The following is a 23,126-nucleotide window of genomic DNA, read 5'->3' on the forward strand; positions in this document are numbered from 1 at the left end:
TCTCTGTCAGTGCCCCCCCTCTCTGTCAGTGCCCCCGTTCTCTGTCAGTCCCTCCCCTCTGTCAGTGCCCTCCCCTCTCTGTCAGTGCCCCCCTCTCTGTCAGTGCCCCCCTCTGTCAATGCCCCCCTCTCTCTGTCAGTGCCCCCCTCTCTGTCAGTGCCCACCCCCTCTCTGTCAGTGCCCCCCCTACTCTGTCAGTGCCCTCCCCTCTCTGTCAGTGCCCTCCCCTCTCTGTCAGTGCCCACCCCCTCTCTGTCAGTGCCCACCCCCTCTCGGTCAGTGCCCCCCCTCTCTGTCAGTGCCCCCCCTCTCTGTCAGTGCCCTTCCCTGTCAGTGCCCCCCTCTCTGTCAGTGCCTCCCCTCTCTGTCAGTGCCCCCCCTCTCTGTCAGTGCCCCCCCCTCTGTCAGTGCCCCCCTCTCTGTCAGTGCCCCCCTCTGTCAATGCCCCCCTCTCTCTGTCAGTGCCCCCCCTTCTGTCAGTGCCCTCCCCTCTCTGTCAGTGCCCCCCTCTCTGTCAGTGCCCACCCCCTCTCGGTCAGTGCCCCACCCTCTCTGTCAGTGCCCCCCTCTCTGTCAGTGCCCCCTCTCTGTCAGTGCCCCCCCTCTCTGTCAGTGCCCCCCTCTCTGTCAGTGCCCCCCTCTCTGTCAGTGCCCCCCCTCTTTGTCAGTGCCCCCTCTCTGTCAGTGCCCCACTCTCTGTCAGTGCCCCCCCTCTCTGTCAGTGCCCCCCTCTCTGTCAGTGCCCTCCCCTCTCTGTCAGTGCCCCCCCTCTCTGTCAGTGCCCTCCCCTCTCTGTCAGTGCCCCCCCTCTCTGTCAGTGCCCTCCCCTCTCTGTCAGTGCCCCCCTCTCTGTCAGTGCCCCCCTCTCTGTCAGTGCCCTCCCCTCTCTGTCAGTGCCCTCCCCTCTTTGTCAGTGCCCCCCCTCTCTGTCAGAGCTCACCCCTCTGTCAGTGCCCCCCCCTCTGTCAGCCGCAGCAGAGTGCACCTTGCCAGCCAGCCAGCCACCCACTGACCTACAGCAGGGATCCAGACCAGCCTACCGCAGCAGTGTGCACCGTGCCAGCCACCCACCCACCCACTGACCCACAGCAGAAAACCAGCCAGCCACAACAGGAGCCACCCACGGTGACCCACCCACACCAGGGAGCCAGCCAGGCACAGCAGGGTGCTGACCAGCCACCCACTGGAACCAGCCACAGAGGACGTGGGAGTCAGCCACCAACAGGAGCCAGCCACCAACAGCAGCCAGCCACAGAGGACACAGGAGCCAGCCAGCCACAAAGGACACAGGAGCCAGCCAGCCACCAACAGGAGCCAGCCACAAAGGACGCGGGAGCCAGCCAGCCACAGAGGACGCAGGAGCCAACCAGCCACAGAGGACGTGGGAGCCAACCAGCCACAGAGGACGCGGGAGCCAACCAGCCACAGAGCACACGGGAGCCAGCCAGCCACAGAGGACGCGGGAGCCAGCCAGCCACCGAGGACGCAGGAGCCAACCAGCCACAGAGGACGCGGGAGCCAGCCAGCCACAGAGGACGCCGGAGCCAACCAGCCACAGAGGACGTGGGAGCCAGCCAGCCACAAAGGACGCGGGAGCCAACCAGCCACAGAGGACGCGGGAGCCAGCCAGCCACAGAGGACACGGGAGCCAGCCAGCCACCAACAGGAGTCAGCCACAGAGGACGTGGGAGTCAGCAACATCTAAGAGGAGCGCTACACAGTGCCAATTTTATTTTTACTTTGTGAGAGGTTGGGGCAGGGGTGAGAGTCATGGCACAAGGAGGGTGTCCCATGAGGAACAGAGTGAATGAAGGTGTTCACTGTACACTCTGTTAGATAGAGGCCCCCTCCAGGTCCCATTATACTCCTTTTCAGTCTCTAATGGGACCTGGTGGGGACTCTTTCTAACAGATTCTATAATGGACACTGAATGGGCCTCTGTTAGAGAGACCCCCCTCCCGGTCCCATTAGACTCCTTTTGAAGTCTGTAATGAGGGTCTGTGATGGGGGTTTGTGATGAGGCAGGGGGGGATGTGACGTAAGGGGGGGGGCTAAGGACACTGATGTAAAAGGGGGTTGTGATGTAAAAGGGGGTATGTGATGTAAAGGGGGGACTGAGGACACTGATGCAAAAGGGGGTCTGTGATGTGATGTGAAGGGGGGGACTGAAGACACTGATGTAAAAGGGGGTCTGTGATTTCTGCACTAGCAAAACACAGGTCTCTCCAAGGGCAATAGAAAACAATTGTTTTCTATGTGTCCTGTTCACACTGCAACAGCGCCACTGCATGCTGAGCAGTGTGGTGCAAAATGCATACTGTTTCTATGCACTGCAACTGAGCTGTGGTGCATAAAAATGAATGAAATGTATTTGCATAAAGAACTAGTTACGATCATCTTTGGGTCAAGAAAGACTGAACAGTTTAGCTTTACTTGCTATTGAGTCAGAACTTTTAAATACTTTGTCCTACGAAGATATTATCGATGAGTTTGACAAAAAAAGTTAGAACTAAAAAATTGTAGGGAGTTTCTTACTACTATAATCTTTAAAAGGCATTTTCTGCATTACAGAGTATTTTCAGTCTGTACAATTAAAGCCAGTTATTTTCAGTGTTCTCGTGTGTGGAGATATGTTTTTAATTGATCTATTAATCATCGATAAAGGACCAGAATGGTGGTGTGGGTGTATGTGTGTGTGGGGGGGGGGGCATTGAAGGACCCGGCCTTGGGGCGGCAAAGGGAGTAAATCCGGGCCTGAGTGCAGAGCATTATGAGAAACTAACCTATGATCCAAATACAGATGAGGTAAAATGATTGACTCAAAAACTGATACAGCGGGTAAAATATGTATTGAACACAATTTTTCTGGTAAATTATTTTCTAAATGTGCTATTGACATGAAATTTTCACCACATGTCGGTAACAACCCATGCAATCCATGCATACAACGAAACCAAAACAAAAAAGTTCAGAAATGACGTTATGTGTAATAAAAATCGAATGACAAAGGGAAAAGTATTGAACACGCTAACTGAAATGTATTTAATACTTCGTGCAAAATCCTTTGTTGGTAATGACAGCTTCAAGATGCCTCCTGTATGGAGAAACTAGTCACATGCATTGCTCAGATGTGATTTTGGCCCATTCTTCCACACAAACAGTCTTCAAATCTTGAAGGTTCCTTTTCTATGAACTCTTTAGTTCTTTCCATAGATGTTCTATTAGATTCAAGGCAGGTGATTGGCTTGGCTATACTAGTAGCTTTATTTTCTTTCTTTGAAACCCATTGAGAGTTTTCTTGGCTTTGTGCTTGAGATCATTGTCTTGCTGAAATGTCCACCCTCATTTTATCTTCATCATCCTGGTAGATGGCAGCAGATTTTTATCAAGAATGCCTTGGTACATTTTTCCATTCACCTTTCTTTCAATGATAATGAGATTTTTTAAACAATTACTAGAAAACACAGTGAAGCTTACTTTTTCAGATCTTTGCATTAAATCCCTTAAGGTTGGGTTCACACTTATGCTAATTGGATGTGTGTTTCCCTGCATGACAGAAGACTGTGACCGGCTCATTGGAGCCAGTTCACACATCTCTGGGGAGGCTGTGAAGGGTCCTGTGTATCTTTAGCTCCATTTCAGGTTCAAATTCAGGCAAACATTTGGGTCTGATTCGTCCCTGAAACGGAGAACACGGACGCGCCGGACCCCTGCTGTGAGCCGCATCTGATTTTAGTGTGAACCCAGCCTAAATTTATTTTTTAGACTCTAATGCCGCGTACACGGGCGAACTTTTCAACGGACTAGGTCCGGCGGTCTTTTCGACGGACTTTCCGACAAACTTTCCGATGGATATAAAAGATACTGCGCTTTAGGGTATAAATTGTGGGTGAGCTGCGACTACACAGTGTTATACGACACCAAACAGATAAACAAAACAAAAAAGTTGCGCTAATTGACATGTGCTGAAAATGATAGGTGCCAAAATCACGACAAGTGACACAAAATAAATTATAATAATAAATAACCAAAAAATGAATCCTGAGTGTAACAAACCATATAAACCTAAATTGGTATATCAATGTGCAGATACAGACGCTGGGTAAGTGAAAGAAAATATAGTACAAGAGTCCAATTAGCAATGTCCATAGAGGTGAAGTGAAAAAAATGAAGATCAATCCATATATGAAAAAATAAAATCCATAATGCAAAAAGTAAATCATAAAAAGTCAAATAATTGATGTAGATTCAAAGGTGATGGGTAGTGAGGTTCCACACTGGAATGATAGGTGAAAAAGATATAGCCTCCACCACAGAAAAATACTGCCGCTTACCGGAAATCGGTGGTCCCTTATTACAGGGGACCACACTGTGCAAGTGACTGTAACCACAGCCCCGGATCTCTCTGGCAAGCAATGGACTCCTCAGCGTCAGCGGGGGTGATCAGCAGAAGGATCGGTCATATGCGGAGTGATCAGCAGAAGGATCGGTCATATGGTAGTGTTTTCACCAAAAAAAACATAAAGGCTCCACATAGCGTAAATCCTTAAACATTTATTATAAGTAGAATATACAAATGAACACTTACAAAACGATGGATGTACATGCGCAAGGTAAACATGAAGGAATAAGCTGGCCAGCTTCCACACAGCCCGTAACTTCGGGACTGATACTTTCCGATCGACTTTCGAATGAACGTACTTGCCTACACACGATCAACCAAAGTCAGACGGATTTGTACGTGATGACATACGACCGGACTAAAATAAGGAAGTTCATAGCCAGTAGCCAATAGCTGCCCTAGCGTCGGTTTTTGTCCATCAGACTAGCATACAGACGAGCAGACTTTTCGACCGGACTCGAGTCTGTCAGAAAGATTTGAAACAGGTTTTATTTCTAGGACTGTCGGACTTTTGGGAAAAAAAAGTCAGCTGGAGCCCACACACGGTCCAATTGCGGGCTAGGTCCGGCGGACCGGACTCCGTCGAAAAGTCAGCTCGTGTGTACGCGACATAAGGCCTGCAATGTGTGACTGAGTAAGTGTGCCACCAGCAGTAGATGCTCCACACATTACTGTGCACTGTGTATTGAGAATGTCAGATCTCAAAGTAGAGTCTAATTTACCTACAGTACTTATATAGTCAAAGCTTTGACCAAAACTAAGCTCAACTGGGACATTTCTAGTTGCAGTTAGGAGATTTAACAGTAAGTCTAGACTGTGGTTATAATGTATATTTTTAATTATCAACTTGCTTGCATGGTAGCACCATCTTGTTAGTAACTGCCATTCAGCTTTTAAAACAAAACTTAGAACCTGGGGGCAGGTTGAGAATATTCTGTGCTGTATACATCAGAAAAAGAGCCAAGCAGTGGCTGATAACACATAATGAGACAGCTACTGCTGATGACATTCTTATCAGTTTAATTAGTCCTTGGCTTTATTTTATTACATCCCTTGCAATAGTCAATTATCCTTTTTTTTCCATAAATATGCAGTAGAAAGAAAAAGAAAGCTGCCATTATCATTTTCTAGTGCAAGTTAGAAAATAATAAAAAAAAGTTATTTTAACTAGCTATCTTTAAGATTGCCACAGAAACTGTAGAAACTTAATACCAACTGAACACATTAACTTGTGTTAATTAATTTATATCACAAAATTAGAAAATGAGCTATGAGCAGAGTGTTTGTGTGGCCTGTGGTAGCTCTGAGGACTTGCTAGACACCTTGAAAAAGTGTAAATCCTTGTGTGGAGTGAATGCCTTTGAAAATTAGCTACTTTTTGCAAATTCTCCTTTTGCAGCTGCCTCTGTAAAAACATTTGCTTTCTAACTGTGAACAAGTATAAATTCTGGCAGAAAGGCAAAATGCCTAATATCCAGAAAAAGCCAATCAGATCAATCCAGCTTTAATAGAGCTCTCAAGAGTGAGCATCAGATGAGTTATTAACCGCTTCCCGACCGTCGCACGCCAGCAGAATGTACGGCGGCAGAATGGCATGGTGCATACGGTACCCGTATGCCCCTTTGTAATCCTGGGCTAGCGGGCGCGTGCACACCGCCAGCAGCCTGCCTGCGGGTCCTGCGGACTCGATGTCCGCCGGTGGCCCGCGATCGCAACGAGGAGAGGCAGAACGGGGAAATGCCTGTAAACAAGGCATTTCCCTGTTCTGCCTAGTGACATGACAGGGATCTACTGCTTCCTGTCATCGGGAGCGGTGATCTCTGTCATGTCAGTGGTAGCTCATCCCCACTACAGTTAGAACACGCTGAGGGAACACATTTAACCCCTTGATGGGGGGGGGGGGGCAGTAATGGTTTGCGCTAGTTGCCAGATTTTGCTGTGGTTTGATAAGCATATGTCGCCTATCGCCTAAGCGAGAAAGGCCTCGGTATTTGCAGAAGAGTATCTGGAAGGGATGGGCCAATACATCAGTAGCCAAGCCAGTACAATATTCAACGTGTAAATGCCTGTGTTAGTGGCAGAGTAGGAACTAACTCCGAGCTTATGGCTTTGACTTCTGTATCCAGGATTGTCAGTCCATTTAACACTGACACTGAAACCCTGATGTAGGGGGAGTGTTTAAACCACTGAAATTTGTTTGCAGCCTTTTTTCCTTTTGATCAGTTGTGGAATCAAGTAAATACTTTTGGACTCTGAGAAACTTTTGTTTGGCATATCTGGCTCAATTATACTAGTTAGCCTACCTTGTTTTTTGTAAATTAGGACTATGAATTCCTAAGTGATAACAATTTAGAAATGTTCTGTTGCATTCTGAGCAGCTTAATAATGGGGTTTTGCCATTAATGATGTCAGTAGAGATTTAATTTATGTCAGTATACAAATGTAGGGAAGTTTTCTTTTGTACACTGTCTGTGAGGTTGTTTACAATTATGCCTGGTAGCTAACATAGAGTTCTTGTCACAAACAGATTCTTCCTGTTAAGAGGTTGTTTCCTGCCCCTACTTAAAGGTCGGGAAACCCCTCAGGGCTATATATGTGGATGTCTTACAGGAAGTGAAGGGAGAGAGAGTGGCCAGACACATGCTTTGCAAGCCAGGAGGTGCTGGAGGCTGATTTTGTGCTATATCCATCCTTCCAGTCTGAAAGGGGACAATAGGCAAGTGTTACTGCACTGTGTAACTCACTGTTTGCTATATTACTGTCACTCCTGTGTGAGCACTCCTGTGTGAGAATCAGAGATATCTGTTACAGGCTTCTCTGATTCACAGAAACTTTCTGTTTGCATACTGCAATATACTTGGGCTATTCTCAAGTGTATGAGAGCAAAGCTTATTTGATTATAACCTATCAAGTGACTGGTTTGTGTTGAAGTGTATGTCTGCCGTCTCACTATTTAACCGCTTCCGGACCATACACCTAACTATTAGCTAGGAACCACGATCTGACACTTCCTCTAGTTAGTCCCCTCCCCCTTCAGTTAGAATCACCTCCCAGGCAACACAGTTAATCTCTTCACTGCCCCCTAGTGTTAACCTTTTCACTGCCAGTGACATTTTACAGTAATCAATGCATTTTTAACCGCACTGATCGCTGTATTAATGCCAATGGTTCCAAAAATGTGTCAAAATTGTCCGATGTGTCCGCCATAATGTCTCAGTCACAATAAAAATCGCAGATCACTGCCATTACTAGTAAAAAAAAAAAATTTAAAATGCTATAAATCTATCCCCTATTTTGTAGACGCTATAACTTTTGCGCAAACCAATCAATATACGCTTATTGCGATTTTTTTTTTTACCAAAAATATGTAGAAAAATACATATCGGCCTAAACTGAGAAAAAATTAGCTTTTTTTTTTTAAAAAAAAAAATGGGGATATTTATTATAGCAAAAAGTACAAAATATTGTGTTTTTTTCAAAATTTTCGCTCTTTTTTGTTTATAGCGCAAAAAATAAAAAACGCAGAGGCGATCCAATACCACCAAAAGAAAGCTCTATTTGTGGGAAAAAAGGACGTCAATTTTGTTTGGGTACAACTTCGCATGACCGTGCAATTGTCAGTTAAAGCGACACATCGCAAAAAAAGCTCTGGTCAGGAAGGGGGTAAATTCTTCTGGGGCTGAAGTGGTTAAAGCAACAGTGTCCCTTTTTGGTCTGGGGGATTCCTAGCTAGTATTAGCCTAGGGAACAGTAAACAGCTCAGGGTAGTGACAGGATAGGCCTCCAACGGCCATTTAGATAGGTAGCGGTCCAGTAGCATTGATAGCCTATAGTCAGGTTAGGGACCAAGAGATAGGCTAGATAGGCCTGATTTGCCTTGCAGGTGGCACGTTCCAGACTTCTTCGCCATCGGTGTGTTCATCTGTACAAGTGTCCCCAGGAAGCCACCGCTCCACAGATGCATCAGCGTTCATCCTCTCAAGCAGGATTGTGTTATGGCTTGCAAGCCAGCTTATTAGGGGCCCCTGCAACTGAACTGTGCCACAGGGCCTAATTGGAGGTATCGGTGTTAAAGGCCTTTAGTTATATATCCGGGTACATAAATACACTGTTCTTCTCAGACATCTGTACATTCTTCCTGTTATTGTTTTGGTTGTATGTAATGCCATAACTTTATCATATATAAAGTTATACTAATCACTTGCTGGTATGTTTGCATATCTTTATTCTTAGAAATCTATGCTGGGTGTATTACTACTGCTGTCAGTTATTTTGGGTGAGTTACTAGATATTGTCCTAGAAAGGGATCATCTCTACATACGTTGGATTCCTGTTCTGGGTGGAGGCACTGCCAATTATATATTCATAGTCCACTCTTCCTTTAGCGAAGGCTCTGGCTCATTTGGTTACCTGAAGATTAGCGCCATAGCCTGCGTGGAGAGGGCAACTTCATATGACCCCCCTATAACAGGGCTACACAAACTATACCTCTTCATTTATAGTGATTGCTGATGTGACAATGTCAACATGAATGGTATCCTCGCTAACTGCAGAACTCTATTTTTGCATTTGTAAAATGGAAAGGGATTCAGATATGCATATTTCCCTTTAGAAATATGATCTAATTCGTTTCACGACCTTTGCACTGTTCTATCAACTTGTTTTTCAGGACTTGTTATTAGTGAATAACATGTAAGTACCTCCTAAATAGACACATACCTAAATCTACAACACTGTTCCAAACTGCTTCCATTCGTTGTTCAAGAGCTGTTAGGTAGCCGGCTAGCAAAGCCCATCTCCACTCCCACAAAAGTGTTAAGAAAAGTTGAGAGTCGCTCTCCATCTTAAATTCCTTGTATTGTTATAGTCCATGAAAACCGAAGTTAATGCACACATTCTACTGTAATCCCTGTGAGCAAGCCCTTAGGGGTAAAACACATCTGGAGAGTGTGGTATGTTGGATAGAGACAGAATGTATGCATTCACTTTGGTTTTCGTGGAATAAAACAATAAAAAGACTGTAAGATGGAGTGCAACTCTCAACTTTTTTTTACATGAAAGTACCTCCTATTTTAAGAAGGGAATGTTTTACATTAGTAATCTGGTAAATTTTGGTTCCTTATAGCACTCTTACTATAACCTGATAAGTCATTAGGCAGCCCATAGATGATTTGATTTTCTTTCCTTCCACCTCGAGTGAAAAGGAATGAAAATCGCTTGATTCCAACAACAGTCAGTGTCGATGTGGAAATCCCTCTCCACAGTACTGTGTTCTGCTGGCAGGAGGGGGGGGGGGCGTAGGGAGCACAGTGATTGCTGCTAGCGGCTGATCCATGGATTGACTTTGGTACAATCAGCCTGCCCATACATGAATCGACAATTGTGACACATTTTTGGGGTCATTGGCATTAATATAGTGATTAATGCTATAAAAATGCATTGATTACTGTAAAAATGCCACTGTGTTCCCTGGAAGGTAATTCTAACTGAAGGGGGAGGGGACTGACTGGAGGAAGTGACGGATCGTGGTTCCTAGCTAATAGGAACACACGATCTTTCACTCCTGTCAGAACAGAACAGGGAAGTGTGTGTTTACACATTCGTCCCTGTTCTGTCTCTCCTGCTCACGATCGCTCGTGGCCGGCGGTCACGAGCATCAGCACCCCCGCTGTACAGCGGGCGCGCCTGCTATCCCAACTCCGCGAGCCAACGTATAGCTACGACGGCTCGCGTAGGAGAGCCAACCTTCCGCAGTATAACTGCGGCGGTTGGTCGGGAACGGTTAAACAAAGCATAGCTTGCGCATTAGAAATATGTAACCAGTACAAAACAAATCTACAAAACAATTGGCATAAAAGGCACTTTAGTACTTTATCCATCCTCTAACGTGAAGGGATACCTAATATGTGTAGTGCAACAAGGACCTTAAAGTTCATATTTTTAAAAACATTTTTCCAACTTTATTACGAGGGTGCTGATAGGCTCCTATGTGACAGCTTTATAGATCAGGGATCTAAACAGACCACTGATCCCTCACCAGTGTGCTGCAAAGGGATATTGAGGATTTGGAGTCTCTAATGCCGCGTACACACGACCGGTTTTCCCGTCGGAATAAACTCTGAAGGTTTTTCTGACGAAGTTCTGACGGAATTCCGCGGAAACTGTCTTGTGTACACATGATCACACCAAAGTCCGATTGTCAAGAACGCGGTGACGTACAGCACGTACGACGGGACTAGAAAAAGGAAGTTCAATAGCCAGTAGCCAATAGCTTCCGTTTCGTACTTGCTTCAGAGCATGCGTCGTTTTTGGTCCGTCGTAACAGCATACAGACAAGCGGTTTTCCCGATAGGAATTGGTTCCATCGGAAATATTTAATACATGTTCTCTTTCTAGGTCCGTCAGAATTTTCGAAAAAAAAAGTCAAATGAGGCATACACAGGATCAGAATATACGATGAAAAGCTTCCGTCTGTCGGACATTCCACTCGTGTGTAAGCGGCTTAACACCTGATGCTGCTCTGACAGTGAACCTGCAAGTGACCAGGACTGGTCATTCATAGCTGAAAGGAAATCAGTAAAAATGAGATCAATGATCACTGATTTCTCATTCACCATCCTGAAGAATCTCTAATGCCCCGTACACACGGTCGGATTTTCCGATGGAAAATGTCCGATCGGAGCGTGTTGTCGGAAATTCCGACCGTGTGTGGGCTCCATCGGACATTTTCCATCGGATTTTCCGACACACAAAATTTGAGAGCAGGATATAAAATTTTCCGACAACAAAATCCGTTGTCGGAAATTCCGATCGTGTGTACACAAATCTGACGGACAAAGTGCCACGCATGCTCAGAATAAATTAAGAGATGAAAGCTATTGGCCACTGCCCCGTTTATAGTCCCGACGTACGTGTTTTACGTCACCGCGTTCAGAATGATCGGAGTTTCCGACAACTTTGTGTGACCGTGTGTATGCAAGACAAGTTTGAGCCAACATCCATCGGAAAAAATCCTAGGATTTTGTTGTCGGAATGTCCGAACAAAGTCCGACCGTGTGTACGGGGCATTAGAAGAAGATTGGAACCAGCCTCGCAGCCAGAAGAACAGGAAGATATTAGATATGAGGGAAGGTTGAGAGCACTGAACTTATTCTCTCTGGAGAAGAGACGTTTGAGAGGGGATATGATTTAAATTTATAATTACCGTACTGGTGACCCCACAATAGGGATAAAACGTTTTGGCAGAAGGGAGTTTAACAAGACACATGGCCACTCATTAAAATTAGAAGAAAAGAGGTTTAACCTTAAACTACGTAGAGGGTTCTTAACTGTAAGAGCGGCAAAGATGTGGAATTCCCTTCCACCGGGATTGGTCTCAGCGGGGGGCATCAATAGTTTCAAAAACGATTAGATATGCACCTGAACTATCGCAACATACAAGGATATACAATGTAATACTGACATATAACCACACTCATAGGTTGGACTTGATGGACTTGTGTCTTTTTTCAACCTCACCTACAATGTAACTATGTAAGGAGCTAAATACGTCATTGGAGGGGAGGGCCCAAATATTTGCGCATAGAAATGATTGTGCAATTTTTTAAAAACCTTTTTATTGCCTTCTTTGCCTACTAAATGGAGGGACAGTCAGTCATGGTGTTTAGCAATGAAAGGTTAAAGCAAATTTACTGGTTTAGAGCCTGACATATTATAAAGAGAAGACACCTCCAGGTGCATCAATGCTGCATCCCACCCAATGTATAGTGGCTTTGTACCTACAAAAACCTACGTTGTTGAAAGTAACAGCCAGCTTCCTGGCATTCTTTCCTCTTACCCTGTTGCTTTGCGGGTGTGACCCTTCACAAAGATGGTTCAATATTAAGATACACGGTGTAGGGCCAGCATCCAGAACTAAGAAGCTCTTTCCCCCCCTTTTTTTAGAGAAGCATGTGGAGTTACACAGGGGATCAGATACAGCAGGCATACAGATCCACCAGGAAGTCCACTTATACAAACAATAATGTATTTAACCATTAAGTAATAAAACAAAAAAAGACACATTTAATTCATCATTGTTATTCATCATGATCTCTATGGCAGTACCCTTCTAACTCTAAAATATCTAGACAGACCTCAAATGCTGAAAAGAGTCTAAATTCTAAGGAGCCGAGCCATATTTAACAAAAGGCATTCATAGATTAGTATCTACAGCACTGTCGTAACATATGGCAATGCCAGACGTATTTTTACTGTAATGGCAGAGGAGGCTGCACTGAGCCTCAGAATGTACTAATTATAATACCATACTCCTTTTTGTTCTCCCTGTTCTGATGTTCTGATTTCTTATCTGTTCTTAGATGAGAAAGAGGGATTTCTTTTAGTACTAAGTATGCTGGCAAAGGACACAAACCTGTTCTGCACCATTTACTCGGACCCAACTTATTAATATGTAAAATGTGATTGATTATACACACAATTACTTTTTTTTACAACTACTTCTCCTTTATACTAGGGTTTCAAATATCAAATTCAATATCGAGGTTTAATGTATTTTAACACTTTTGGTACTTAAAATTACATATTTTATAAAGAGCGTGTATCAAAAAGAACAAAGAACAAAAAGAGCCAACCAAAGAGAAAAGAGGGACAGAGAGATTTGGTTCCAAATGAAGGACACTTGACTACAAGAAAGCACGATTATCACAAATTCTTTTTTTTTTTCCTTTCATGAAATCCCAACACCAACAACGTATTTACTATATAACAGGTTTTTGAATATTTATTATCAGTACTTAGCTAAGGTAGAAGATAGGATGGCTTTTTAGCTTTATACTTAGTCTGACGGTTCTGCTCTGATGAAAAGAACATAAGAAAATAATAAAAAAAAACTGGTAATCTCTGAGAAGTAAGGTAGTACTATTATATGCTGTACATTAGTAAATTCAGACTATCATGAATGCCTTTTTGTTAGTGGTTCTCTCCAAACTCTTTTTGGTGATACAGAACATGTACATCAATCTGACAATACTGAAAAAAAACACAAAATGGAATGGAATGCTTTCTTTTCATTTGCATATTTAAGAAGTACATAAGAAATGAAGTATGGGGTGTATTCTTTACCATCACAGTAAAATCTGGAGTATAGCCATGAAACATACCAATGCCCCTCTCTTCCACACTCACACCCCTTTGTGGGACAATCCATGTTTACCTTAGTTGTTGTTGCTACTTGATTACAAGATATGGGTTGCTTCGGGGGTTATATACCTCTCATATGTTCTCGTCAGTGGCAGGGTCAAATAATTTCAGGAACTCAAGACGGGATTTGGTATACCTAACCACATGTTTTTCTGGCTTCTCAAACTCTGTCATGCCCTTTAAATTCAATTTGGGGCCTCCATTCCCAGTCTTGAGACCCTGAATTGGCTGTTGGCCTGGACCCCAAGAAATAGATCTCCATATTTTATAATCATCTCCCCACTTTAGGCCGCCACTACTTTGGCCTACCAGTCAAAGTCACAGTGGATACCGGATGTTGGAACATTGGAGGATGGGGAATGGGAGGAAGTCCTAAAAATGAATGTCCCCCAAAATTTCCGATCATCTCACTCATTTGTACATTCTGCATTCTGACTCCTATTAGATTATCCAAATATAAGCCTAACTATGACCCGACGTGCCCTAGATGCGAAATCCTTGGTAGCATCTTCTACCACCTCCTGTGGCCTGTCCAGTTATCCAGGGATACTGGTCTCAGATGGTAAGATTCTTGCACGACCATGTGGGATCTCCACTAACTCTATGCCCCAAACAGTGTTATAATAATATTATAATATATGCCAGATTATTAATAGCACGGGTTTGGCTAAGAGAGTCGCCTCCAACCATGCAACAGTGGATTGCAGCCATTAATAATACTCTTCCTTATAAAAAAGTTCTTTATATTCACAGGGGTTGGCCAAAAAAAATACCACAAAATTTGAGATAGATGGACGGAAACTGCTTCCACTTGTGATGTGGATTTGTTAGGTACCTGGTAGGTGAGCCTGACTGTAGGAGAAGACCTCTCATACAACGCTGGTTCAGGAGCCACTGGAGTGGGAACAGTGGTCTCCTGAGCGCAGTGGGGTAGGAGTGCCTGTTGGAGTGAAGTCTCTGATGTAGAGGTAGAGATCCCTCCAGGGATAGCAGGTCTGCCGGTGAGAGGAGACTGGAACAGAAGCAGGCTGACACACTGGATGGTGGAACTTGCAGGTGAGAGGAGACTGGAACAGCAGCAGACTGATACACTGGAAGTGAGGAAGTCACTAGGCTGAAGCTGATGGTGCAACAGCAACAGGTAGGCAGGCACAAGCAGAGTCAAACAGTCCGGGTTGGCAGGTAACTGGCACACAGGTGATACAGCAGGCAAAGGCAGAGTCGGTGAGCAGGCAGAGGTCGGCAACGGTAGCAGATTCAGACGGCAGAAGAGTCAGGCAGGCCGGGTCGGGATAGGAGCAGGTCGGATGGTCAAACAAGCCGGGTCAATCAAGTAACAAGCAATCAGGATTCAGGTTTCAGGCAGAGTCACAGAGCTGAGACGAAGCAGCACTGTTCCCATGAAACAGGGGAACTTTTATGTGCTGGTTGGCGCCAAACCGGCGCTAACGCGGACGCGCGCGCGCCCGTGCTTGTGCACGCGCCCGCGCCGTGCACCCGCGCGTGCCCGAGCGCCGCGCCGACGCACGGCAACTGTGGTGGTTTGACGCTGTGTCTGAACAGGAGCGCGCTGGCTCCTAGACGCATGCAAACGCCCTGATCTGGTGCTGGTGGATCCCTGACATTGCCCCCCCCCAAGGGGCAGCCTCCGGATGCCCAACAACCTTTTCTTCTCAGGATGAGTAGCGAAATAGGTGCGTACTAAACGCCTAGCATGCACATTACTGTCCGGTTCCCACGAGTTACTTTCTGGACCATAACCTTTCCATTTGATTAAAAATTGGTTTTGCCCTTGCCTTCTTCTACAATCAAGGATAGCCTCAACCTCAAATTCCTCGCTGCCATCAACTACCACAGGTTCAGGAGGTCTTGTCCCTCTATCAGGAAAGGGATCAGGTATAGCAGGTTTGAGCAGAGATACATGGAAAACTGGATGAATTTTCAATGAATCAGGTAAAGTCAGTTCGTAAGACACTTCATTGATCTTCCTTCTAACTGGAAAGGGTCCCATGAATCTGGGTGCCAACTTCTTAGAAGGACATGCTAACTTGATATTAATGGTAGAAAGCCATACCTGATCGCCAATTTGTAAGTTCAGCTCCCCCCTTCTTTTCCGGTCGAAGATCTTCTTACCATCTGCCTGGGCCTTGGACACTGTTTCCTGCAATAACCGGCTGTTGTGACTGAGGAACTCCACTGTATTCTGTACTGCTGGGACCGAAGACTCTGAAAGGAAATCAGGTAAAAAGGTTAGGTGAAAGCCGTAATTGGCGAAAAACGGGGATTGACCGGTGGCAGAATGTTTGGCATTATTGTAAGCAAATTCTGCCAAGGGTAGTAGGGATACCCAATCGTCTTGTGTGAATGATGTGAAGCATCTGATGTATTGTTCCAGGGTCTGATTAGTCCTTTCCGTCTGACCGTTTGTTTGAGGGTGATAGGCCGAGGACAAGGCCAATTCAATCCTTAGGGTTTCACATAGGGATCTCCAGAAACGTGAAGTGAATTGAACCCCTCTATCAGAAACTATGTTTATAGGTACTCCGTGAAGTCTGATGATTTCCTTGATAAATATGCGAGCAGTCTCGGTGGCAGACGGGGTTCCCTTTAAAGGTAAAAAATGAGCCATCTTGGTTAGACGATCTACTACAACAAAGATAACTGAGCATCCTTCGGAGCATGGAAGTTCCACAATAAAGTCCATAGAAATCATTTTCCATGGTCTGTCGGGTACCGGCAATGGTTTCAATAGGCCCCAAGCTCGATTCCTGGATGATTTATTCTGGATGCAGATGGGACAGGAACTAACATACTTTTCACAAAAGTCCTTTAGATTGGGCCACCAGAATGTACGCTGCACTAGTTCCAAGGTCTTGCGGACTCCGAAGTGGCCTGCCAAAGGATGGTCGTGGAGAAGTGTTAAAACCTTGACCCGGACATTTTCAGGAACAAAAATTTGGCTTCCCTTCCAGAACAATCCATCTCTGCTCACTAAAGAGATTCCCGTTGGTCTGGCTGTTTCAGAGGATGCTCCTTTAATCAGGGAAAGTAAATCTGTTTGTAGCAGTAAAAAATTGTTTGCAGGTAAGATGGTGTCAGGAGTAGATAAGTCCTTGGGGTTGTCATGCATACGTGATAATGCATCCGGTTTAATATTTTTAGAGCCTGGACGGTATGTGATATGGAAGGAGAAACGTGAGAAGAACAGAGCCCAGCGAGCTTGTCGAGGCCTCAATCGTTTGGCAGATCGCAGGTACTCTAGGTTTTTATGGTCAGTATAGATTAGTACTGGATGCATAGCCCCCTCCAACAGGTACCTCCATTCTTCTAGAGCAGTTTTAATAGCAAGAAGCTCTCGGTCACCGACGTCATAATTCCTCTCCGCAGGGGAGAGTTTACGAGAGAAGAACCCTACAGGATGCATTATCTCCTTGTTACCCTTGCGCTGTGAAAGAATCGCACCTACCGCAATCTCAGAGGCATCAACCTCTAAAATAAACGGTAAGGAGGGTTCAGGGTGGCTGAGGATAGGTGCTGAAGTAAACAGTCTTTTGAGATTCTCGAAAGCGTCTTGGGCAAGTTGGTTCCAGGAGAAACGGATATTTTGTCTGGTTAACTGTGTGATAGGTGCAATTATGGCTGAGAAGCCTTTGATGAACTTTCTGTAGAAGTTTGCAAATCCCACAAACCGCTGCACACCCTTCTTGTCCACGGGGACCGGCCAGTCCAAAACAGCGGAAACCTTTTGTGGGTCCATCTTGATGCCTGTTGCAGATATGATTAACCCCAGGAATTGGATGCTATGTTGTTCAAACTCACATTTCTCTGCTTTTGCGTATAGGCTGTGTAAGCGGAGGCGACCCAACACCCTGCGGACATGTTCCTGATGCAGTTCACGGGATTCAGAAAAAATCAGTATATCATCCAAGTATGCAATTACAAATACGTCTAGGAAGTCCCTGAGGACGTCGTTAATCAGGTGTTGGAAGGTTGCAGGAGCGTTGCAGAGTCCAAAGGGCATGACCAGGTATTCATAATGCCCGAATCGGGTTCGGAATGCTGTCTTCCACTCATGTCCAGCCTGAATACGGATTAAATTATAAGCCCCTCTCAGGTCAAGTTTGGTGAAAATGACGGCAGTCCTTAATCTTTGAAAAAGTTCAGGTATTAAAGGTAAAGGGTACCGGTTCTTGACCGTGATCTTGTTTAGTTCACGATAGTCGATGCACGGCCGGAGAGACTTGTCCTTTTTGGTGACGAAGAATATTCCGGCGCCAGCTGGGGAGGTAGAATGGCGTATAAAACCTTTGGCCAGGTTCTCATCTATGTATGTCTTTAACACTTCCTGTTCTTTCTCAGATAATGGAAAAATGCGTCCAAAAGGTATTTCGGCTCCTGGCAGTAATTCGATGGGGCAATCGTATGGACGATGAGGTGGAAGAGAGTCTGCCCCTTTTTTACTAAACACATCAAGGAATTCATGATATTGCTTGGGTATGACCTGGCAAAGTTTCTGGTCGGTGTCCAAACAAAGTAGGGTGGAAGAGGGATCCGAATCCTTCTCAAAACAGTGTTCAAGACAGTAAGAGGATGAGAATTTTACTTCTCCAGATGTCCACTGAATGTAAGGGTTGTGGGCCTGCAGCCAAGGGATACCCAAGATGATGGGAAACATGGGAGAGGAGATGACATCAAGAACCAGCAGTTCCTTGTGTTGGGAGGAAGTAGAAGCAAGCAGAGGCAGGGTCTCCTTGGTTACTTGTCCTGATCTGATGCGGGATCCGTCCGCTAGAAATACGGCAAGTCCCTGGGTTTTGGCTCGTAAAGGAATGTTATGTTGGCTGGTAAAGTTTGAATCAATAAAGCAACTGCATGCTCCGGAATCAATGATGGCGTTGGTTGTTATAGTCCCTTCTTGCAGCTGTAAAGACAGAGGAATGGAAATGTGGGTAGAGTTCGCAGATAGGGCAGAGAGACTGGTAAACACGACAGACGGGCACTTACTTAACTTGACAGGACAGTTCAGTACGTAGTGTCCAGACCCACCGCAGTAGAGGCACAGATTGAGTTGTCGGCGTCGGGCCCGTTCTTCAGGCGATAATGCAGGTCGCATCAGGCCCAATTGCATTGGTTCCACGGAGTCAGATGAGACATTAGCTGAATTAAGACTGGGTGAAGGTGTATAGCGGGTTGCTGGAAGTGGTGCTCTGGTTGTCATCCAACTCGGGCGGGATTGAAGAGCAGATCGCTCAGATCGACGTTCCCGGATACGTCGGTCGATTTGGATAGTCAAGTTAATCAGGGCCTCGAGAGTGTTTGGTACACCCACTCGGGCAAGTTCATCTTTTAAACCCTCAGATAGGCCCAAGCGGAACTGGTGACGCAGGGCCGCGTCGTTCCACTGAGTGTCCGCACTCCAACGTCTAAAGTCCATGATATAGTCTTCCGCAGGTCTGCGGCCTTGCTGGAGTGTAAACAAAGCGGTTTCAGCTGTAGCAGTCTGTTGGGGGTCCTCATATATCTGTGCCATGGCTTCAAAGAAGGAAGATAAGGACTGGGTCAATGCTGAGTCCCCCTCAAGTAGACGATGGGCCCAGGTCTGGGGTTCCCCTTGTAGGAGGGAGATCACGAATCCCACTTTAGTGGCCTCCAGTGAGAAAGTTCGGGGCTGTAATGCAAAGAAGAGCTTGCATGCGTTGCGAAAGGCCCGGAACTTGGCCCGGTCTCCAGAGAATCTATCAGGAGTGGGAACCTTTGGTTCAGGTGGGAGCATCACTACGGAAGGGCCAGGAACTGACTGTGCCGGGGTTGCAGCTGAGGAGGAGGCCACGGGGTTAGACCCTGCAAGGTGCTGGACTTGTCCTTCCAATCTGCTGTAATTGTCCTGGAGGGATTGGACGGCTTGGCTAAGAGCCGCAAGGTGGGTGCAGATCTCCTTTAATGGAGAGGAATCTCCTGCAGGCTCAGTCATGGCTGCTTCGTACTGTTAGGTACCTGGTAGGTGAGCCTGACTGTAGGAGAAGACCTCTCATACAACGCTGGTTCAGGAGCCACTGGAGTGGGAACAGTGGTCTCCTGAGCGCAGTGGGGTAGGAGTGCCTGTTGGAGTGAAGTCTCTGATGTAGAGGTAGAGATCCCTCCAGGGATAGCAGGTCTGCCGGTGAGAGGAGACTGGAACAGAAGCAGGCTGACACACTGGATGGTGGAACTTGCAGGTGAGAGGAGACTGGAACAGCAGCAGACTGATACACTGGAAGTGAGGAAGTCACTAGGCTGAAGCTGATGGTGCAACAGCAACAGGTAGGCAGGCACAAGCAGAGTCAAACAGTCCGGGTTGGCAGGTAACTGGCACACAGGTGATACAGCAGGCAAAGGCAGAGTCGGTGAGCAGGCAGAGGTCGGCAACGGTAGCAGATTCAGACGGCAGAAGAGTCAGGCAGGCCGGGTCGGGATAGGAGCAGGTCGGATGGTCAAACAAGCCGGGTCAATCAAGTAACAAGCAATCAGGATTCAGGTTTCAGGCAGAGTCACAGAGCTGAGACGAAGCAGCACTGTTCCCATGAAACAGGGGAACTTTTATGTGCTGGTTGGCGCCAAACCGGCGCTAACGCGGACGCGCGCGCGCCCGTGCACGCGCCCGCGCCGTGCACCCGCGCGTGCCCGAGCGCCGCGCCGACGCACGGCAACTGTGGTGGTTTGACGCTGTGTCTGAACAGGAGCGCGCTGGCTCCTAGACGCATGCAAACGCCCTGATCTGGTGCTGGTGGATCCCTGACAGGATTAATAAATCTGCAAATGCCTACTCTCTGGGTTAATTAACCTAACTAAAGTATACTTCATGTACATTTTCATACCAATTTGCATTGTATACGTATCTGCAAGTAGTGCTAACAGTTTATGTATTATGGACCTTAATACCCGCACTTTGTATGTACTCTCATTCTGATGATGGTGCCTGTTGCACCGAACTTTATCTGTCTTCATTTTTCATTCAATAATGACATTTTGTTTAAAAAAAAAAAAGAAATGAATTATGGAGCCAAATCTGATTACATGTATTAGATTGTTTTAAGCCCAAACAGTAATCTGTATCTGTAGTCTAATCCTTTTAATCTAACATTTCCTCTTATCACTCAGTATACTGTACATTACATTTAGAAAACAAAGCACTGACATTTTAATATGAAGAGTATTTGCTTAGCCAGAAGCAGTACTTCCTATTTTCTGTTATACGTACCTTGGGATGAACATCCTATTGGCATCAAGAACAGGAATATCAGGGCCAAGGTGGGCCCCATGTTATAGAAGATAGCCCAGGTCCCTCTGCGTTTGGAATGTTGGACTGAGCTAGATCCTTCCTGGTAAGTGACTGAACATGGACGTTATTCCTGCTAATAGTTACAATTAACCTTTGATTCCATCCTTGTTACTCTTTTACTCATTTATGGCTGTGAAGATTACGCCTCTGGTTTCGTATACACAATGAAGACATATGCAGATGGGCAGCAGTGTTATCTATCAGTGACACATGAGTAAGAAAACTGGTTAAAAATGGTTAAATACCACACTGTGAGACTGTTGTGATTGACTTTAGCAAAGAGCAAGGTAGAATTTGTTGAAAAATCAAGTGTATCCTTTCCAAATGTACAATCTGTCTGTGAAATCTGTCATCCCCAAAAAGAAAATGAAATAGGTATTTTAAATTTATTGCCCTAAAATCTGGGTTAATGTGTATGAAAACCCTTACAACAGTTTTCTATTATTTGGTATATCTGGTTAATAACTGCATCAAAAAGATTATTGTTCTTGTCAGAAATTGAAAGCAGTCCTATGTCCTTTGCAGACTTCCCACCCAAGGTATATACCTATAGGTTCTCTGGCTTTCAATGGTTATACCGGGAGGATGCCTGCACCTACAGGCTCATTTCTTTTCAGCCAGCGATTTTCTTTCAGGCAAAAGTAATCTGAGTGGCTAATTAGCCACTTGATCACTTCTGCGGGTGGCGGAAGGGGGCCCCAACCCCTCATGCTGCCGCCTCTCCTGGGCTTCGCCATTGCTTAAAGCATCGCCTATGGAGAATTTTAAGCACCATAGTTTGCTGTTATTCCACAGGCAGACCCAATTTTAAAGCATGACATGTTAGATGTCTATTTACTCGGCATAACATCATCTTTGACAGTGTACAAAAATGGGGCTAACTTTAATTTTTTTTTTTTTTAAATTTATGAAAGTGTTTTTTTCCCCAAAAAAATTGCGTTTGAAAAACCACTGCGCAAATACCGTGTGTAATAAAAAATTGCAACACCCGCCATTTTATTCTAAAGAGTCTCTGCTTAAAAAAATATCTAATGTTTGGGGGTTCTAAGTAATTTTCCAGCAAAAGAAAAGTAGATTTTTACATGTAGGAGTGAAGTGTCAGAAATGGTTAAACAACACTCCCAGATATTTTCTTAGACTACAGAATGATTACTCTTTGTGTTGTAGAGATTTAAGAGTGGGTGTGGCTGGGTAGTTAAAGTGGATGTGAACCCTTACATATACCCAGTGAAGTTTCTAGCTTCAGGTGATGCACAGAGATGTAAAAAATCCTCCTACATAAGATGCACCTGTTTTATCTGCAGTCCATTCAAAGTACAGTAGTCATACAGCTTGTCGGGGCTTTTAGAAAGCAGGGGGTGCAAGCTGAAGTTACACTCTGCAGAGCTCAATGAGAGCTGATTGGAGCTCCCCCTTAGATGTGATGGCTGCAGTTATTTTTTTTAGGCTTTCTTTCTTCTAATTTCATCTGGTGATCCAGCCAGTATGTCTGTTGTTTTTCCACAGAAAAATCTCTGCTGCAAAATGTGTCAGTTAGTGTGTTGAGCTAAATCATTTACCACTGGCAGGGGTGCGTACAATGACCAGCTTTTATTTATTTACAGTATCTCACAAAAGTGAGTACACCCCTCACATTTTTGTAAGTATTTTAATATATCTTTTCTTGTGACAACACTAAAGAAATGATACTTTGCTACAATGTAAAGTAGTAAGTGTACAGCTTGTATAACAGTGTAAATTTGCTGTCCCCTCAAAATAAATCAACACACAGCCATTAATGTCTAAACCGCTGGCAACAAAAGTGAGTACACCCCTAAGTGAAAATGTCCAAATCAGGCCCAATTAGCCCTTTCCCCCCACCCTGGTGTCATGTGACTCAGTGTTACAATGTCTCAGGTGTGAATGAGGAGCAGGTGTGTTAAATTTGGTGTTATCGCTCTCACTCTCTCATACTGGTCACTGGAAGTTCAACATGGCACCTCATGGCAAAGAACTCTCTGAGAATCTGAAAAAATGAATTGTTGCTCTACATAAAGATGGCCTAGGCTATAAGAAGATTGCCAAGACCCTGAAACTGAGCTGCAGCACGGTGTCCAAGACCATACAGTGGTTTAACAGGACAGGTTCCACTCAGAACAGGCCTCGCCACAGTCTACCAAAGAAGTTGAGTGCACATGCTCAGTGTCATATCCAAAGTTGTCATTA

At 45.2% G+C, this 23,126-nt stretch overlaps 1 protein-coding gene across 1 annotated transcript in view; it reads right to left on the reverse strand.

The window, feature by feature from the left end:
- CDHR5 (cadherin related family member 5) overlaps positions 1 to 20,968 on the reverse strand; it is a 154,225-nt gene extending 133,257 nt beyond the window's left edge. Inside the window, exon 1 of the mRNA XM_073604923.1 lies at positions 20,841 to 20,968. Coding sequence (XP_073461024.1) covers positions 20,841 to 20,901 — 61 coding nt within the window. The 5' untranslated portion in view covers positions 20,902 to 20,968. The remainder of the gene's footprint in view (positions 1 to 20,840) is intronic.
- Between the last annotated feature and the right edge of the window lie 2,158 nt (positions 20,969 to 23,126).

The sequence above is a fragment of the Aquarana catesbeiana genome, linkage group LG11 (genome assembly GCF_042186555.1).
Source record: "Aquarana catesbeiana isolate 2022-GZ linkage group LG11, ASM4218655v1, whole genome shotgun sequence".
NCBI classification, from domain to species: domain Eukaryota; kingdom Metazoa; phylum Chordata; class Amphibia; order Anura; family Ranidae; genus Aquarana; species Aquarana catesbeiana.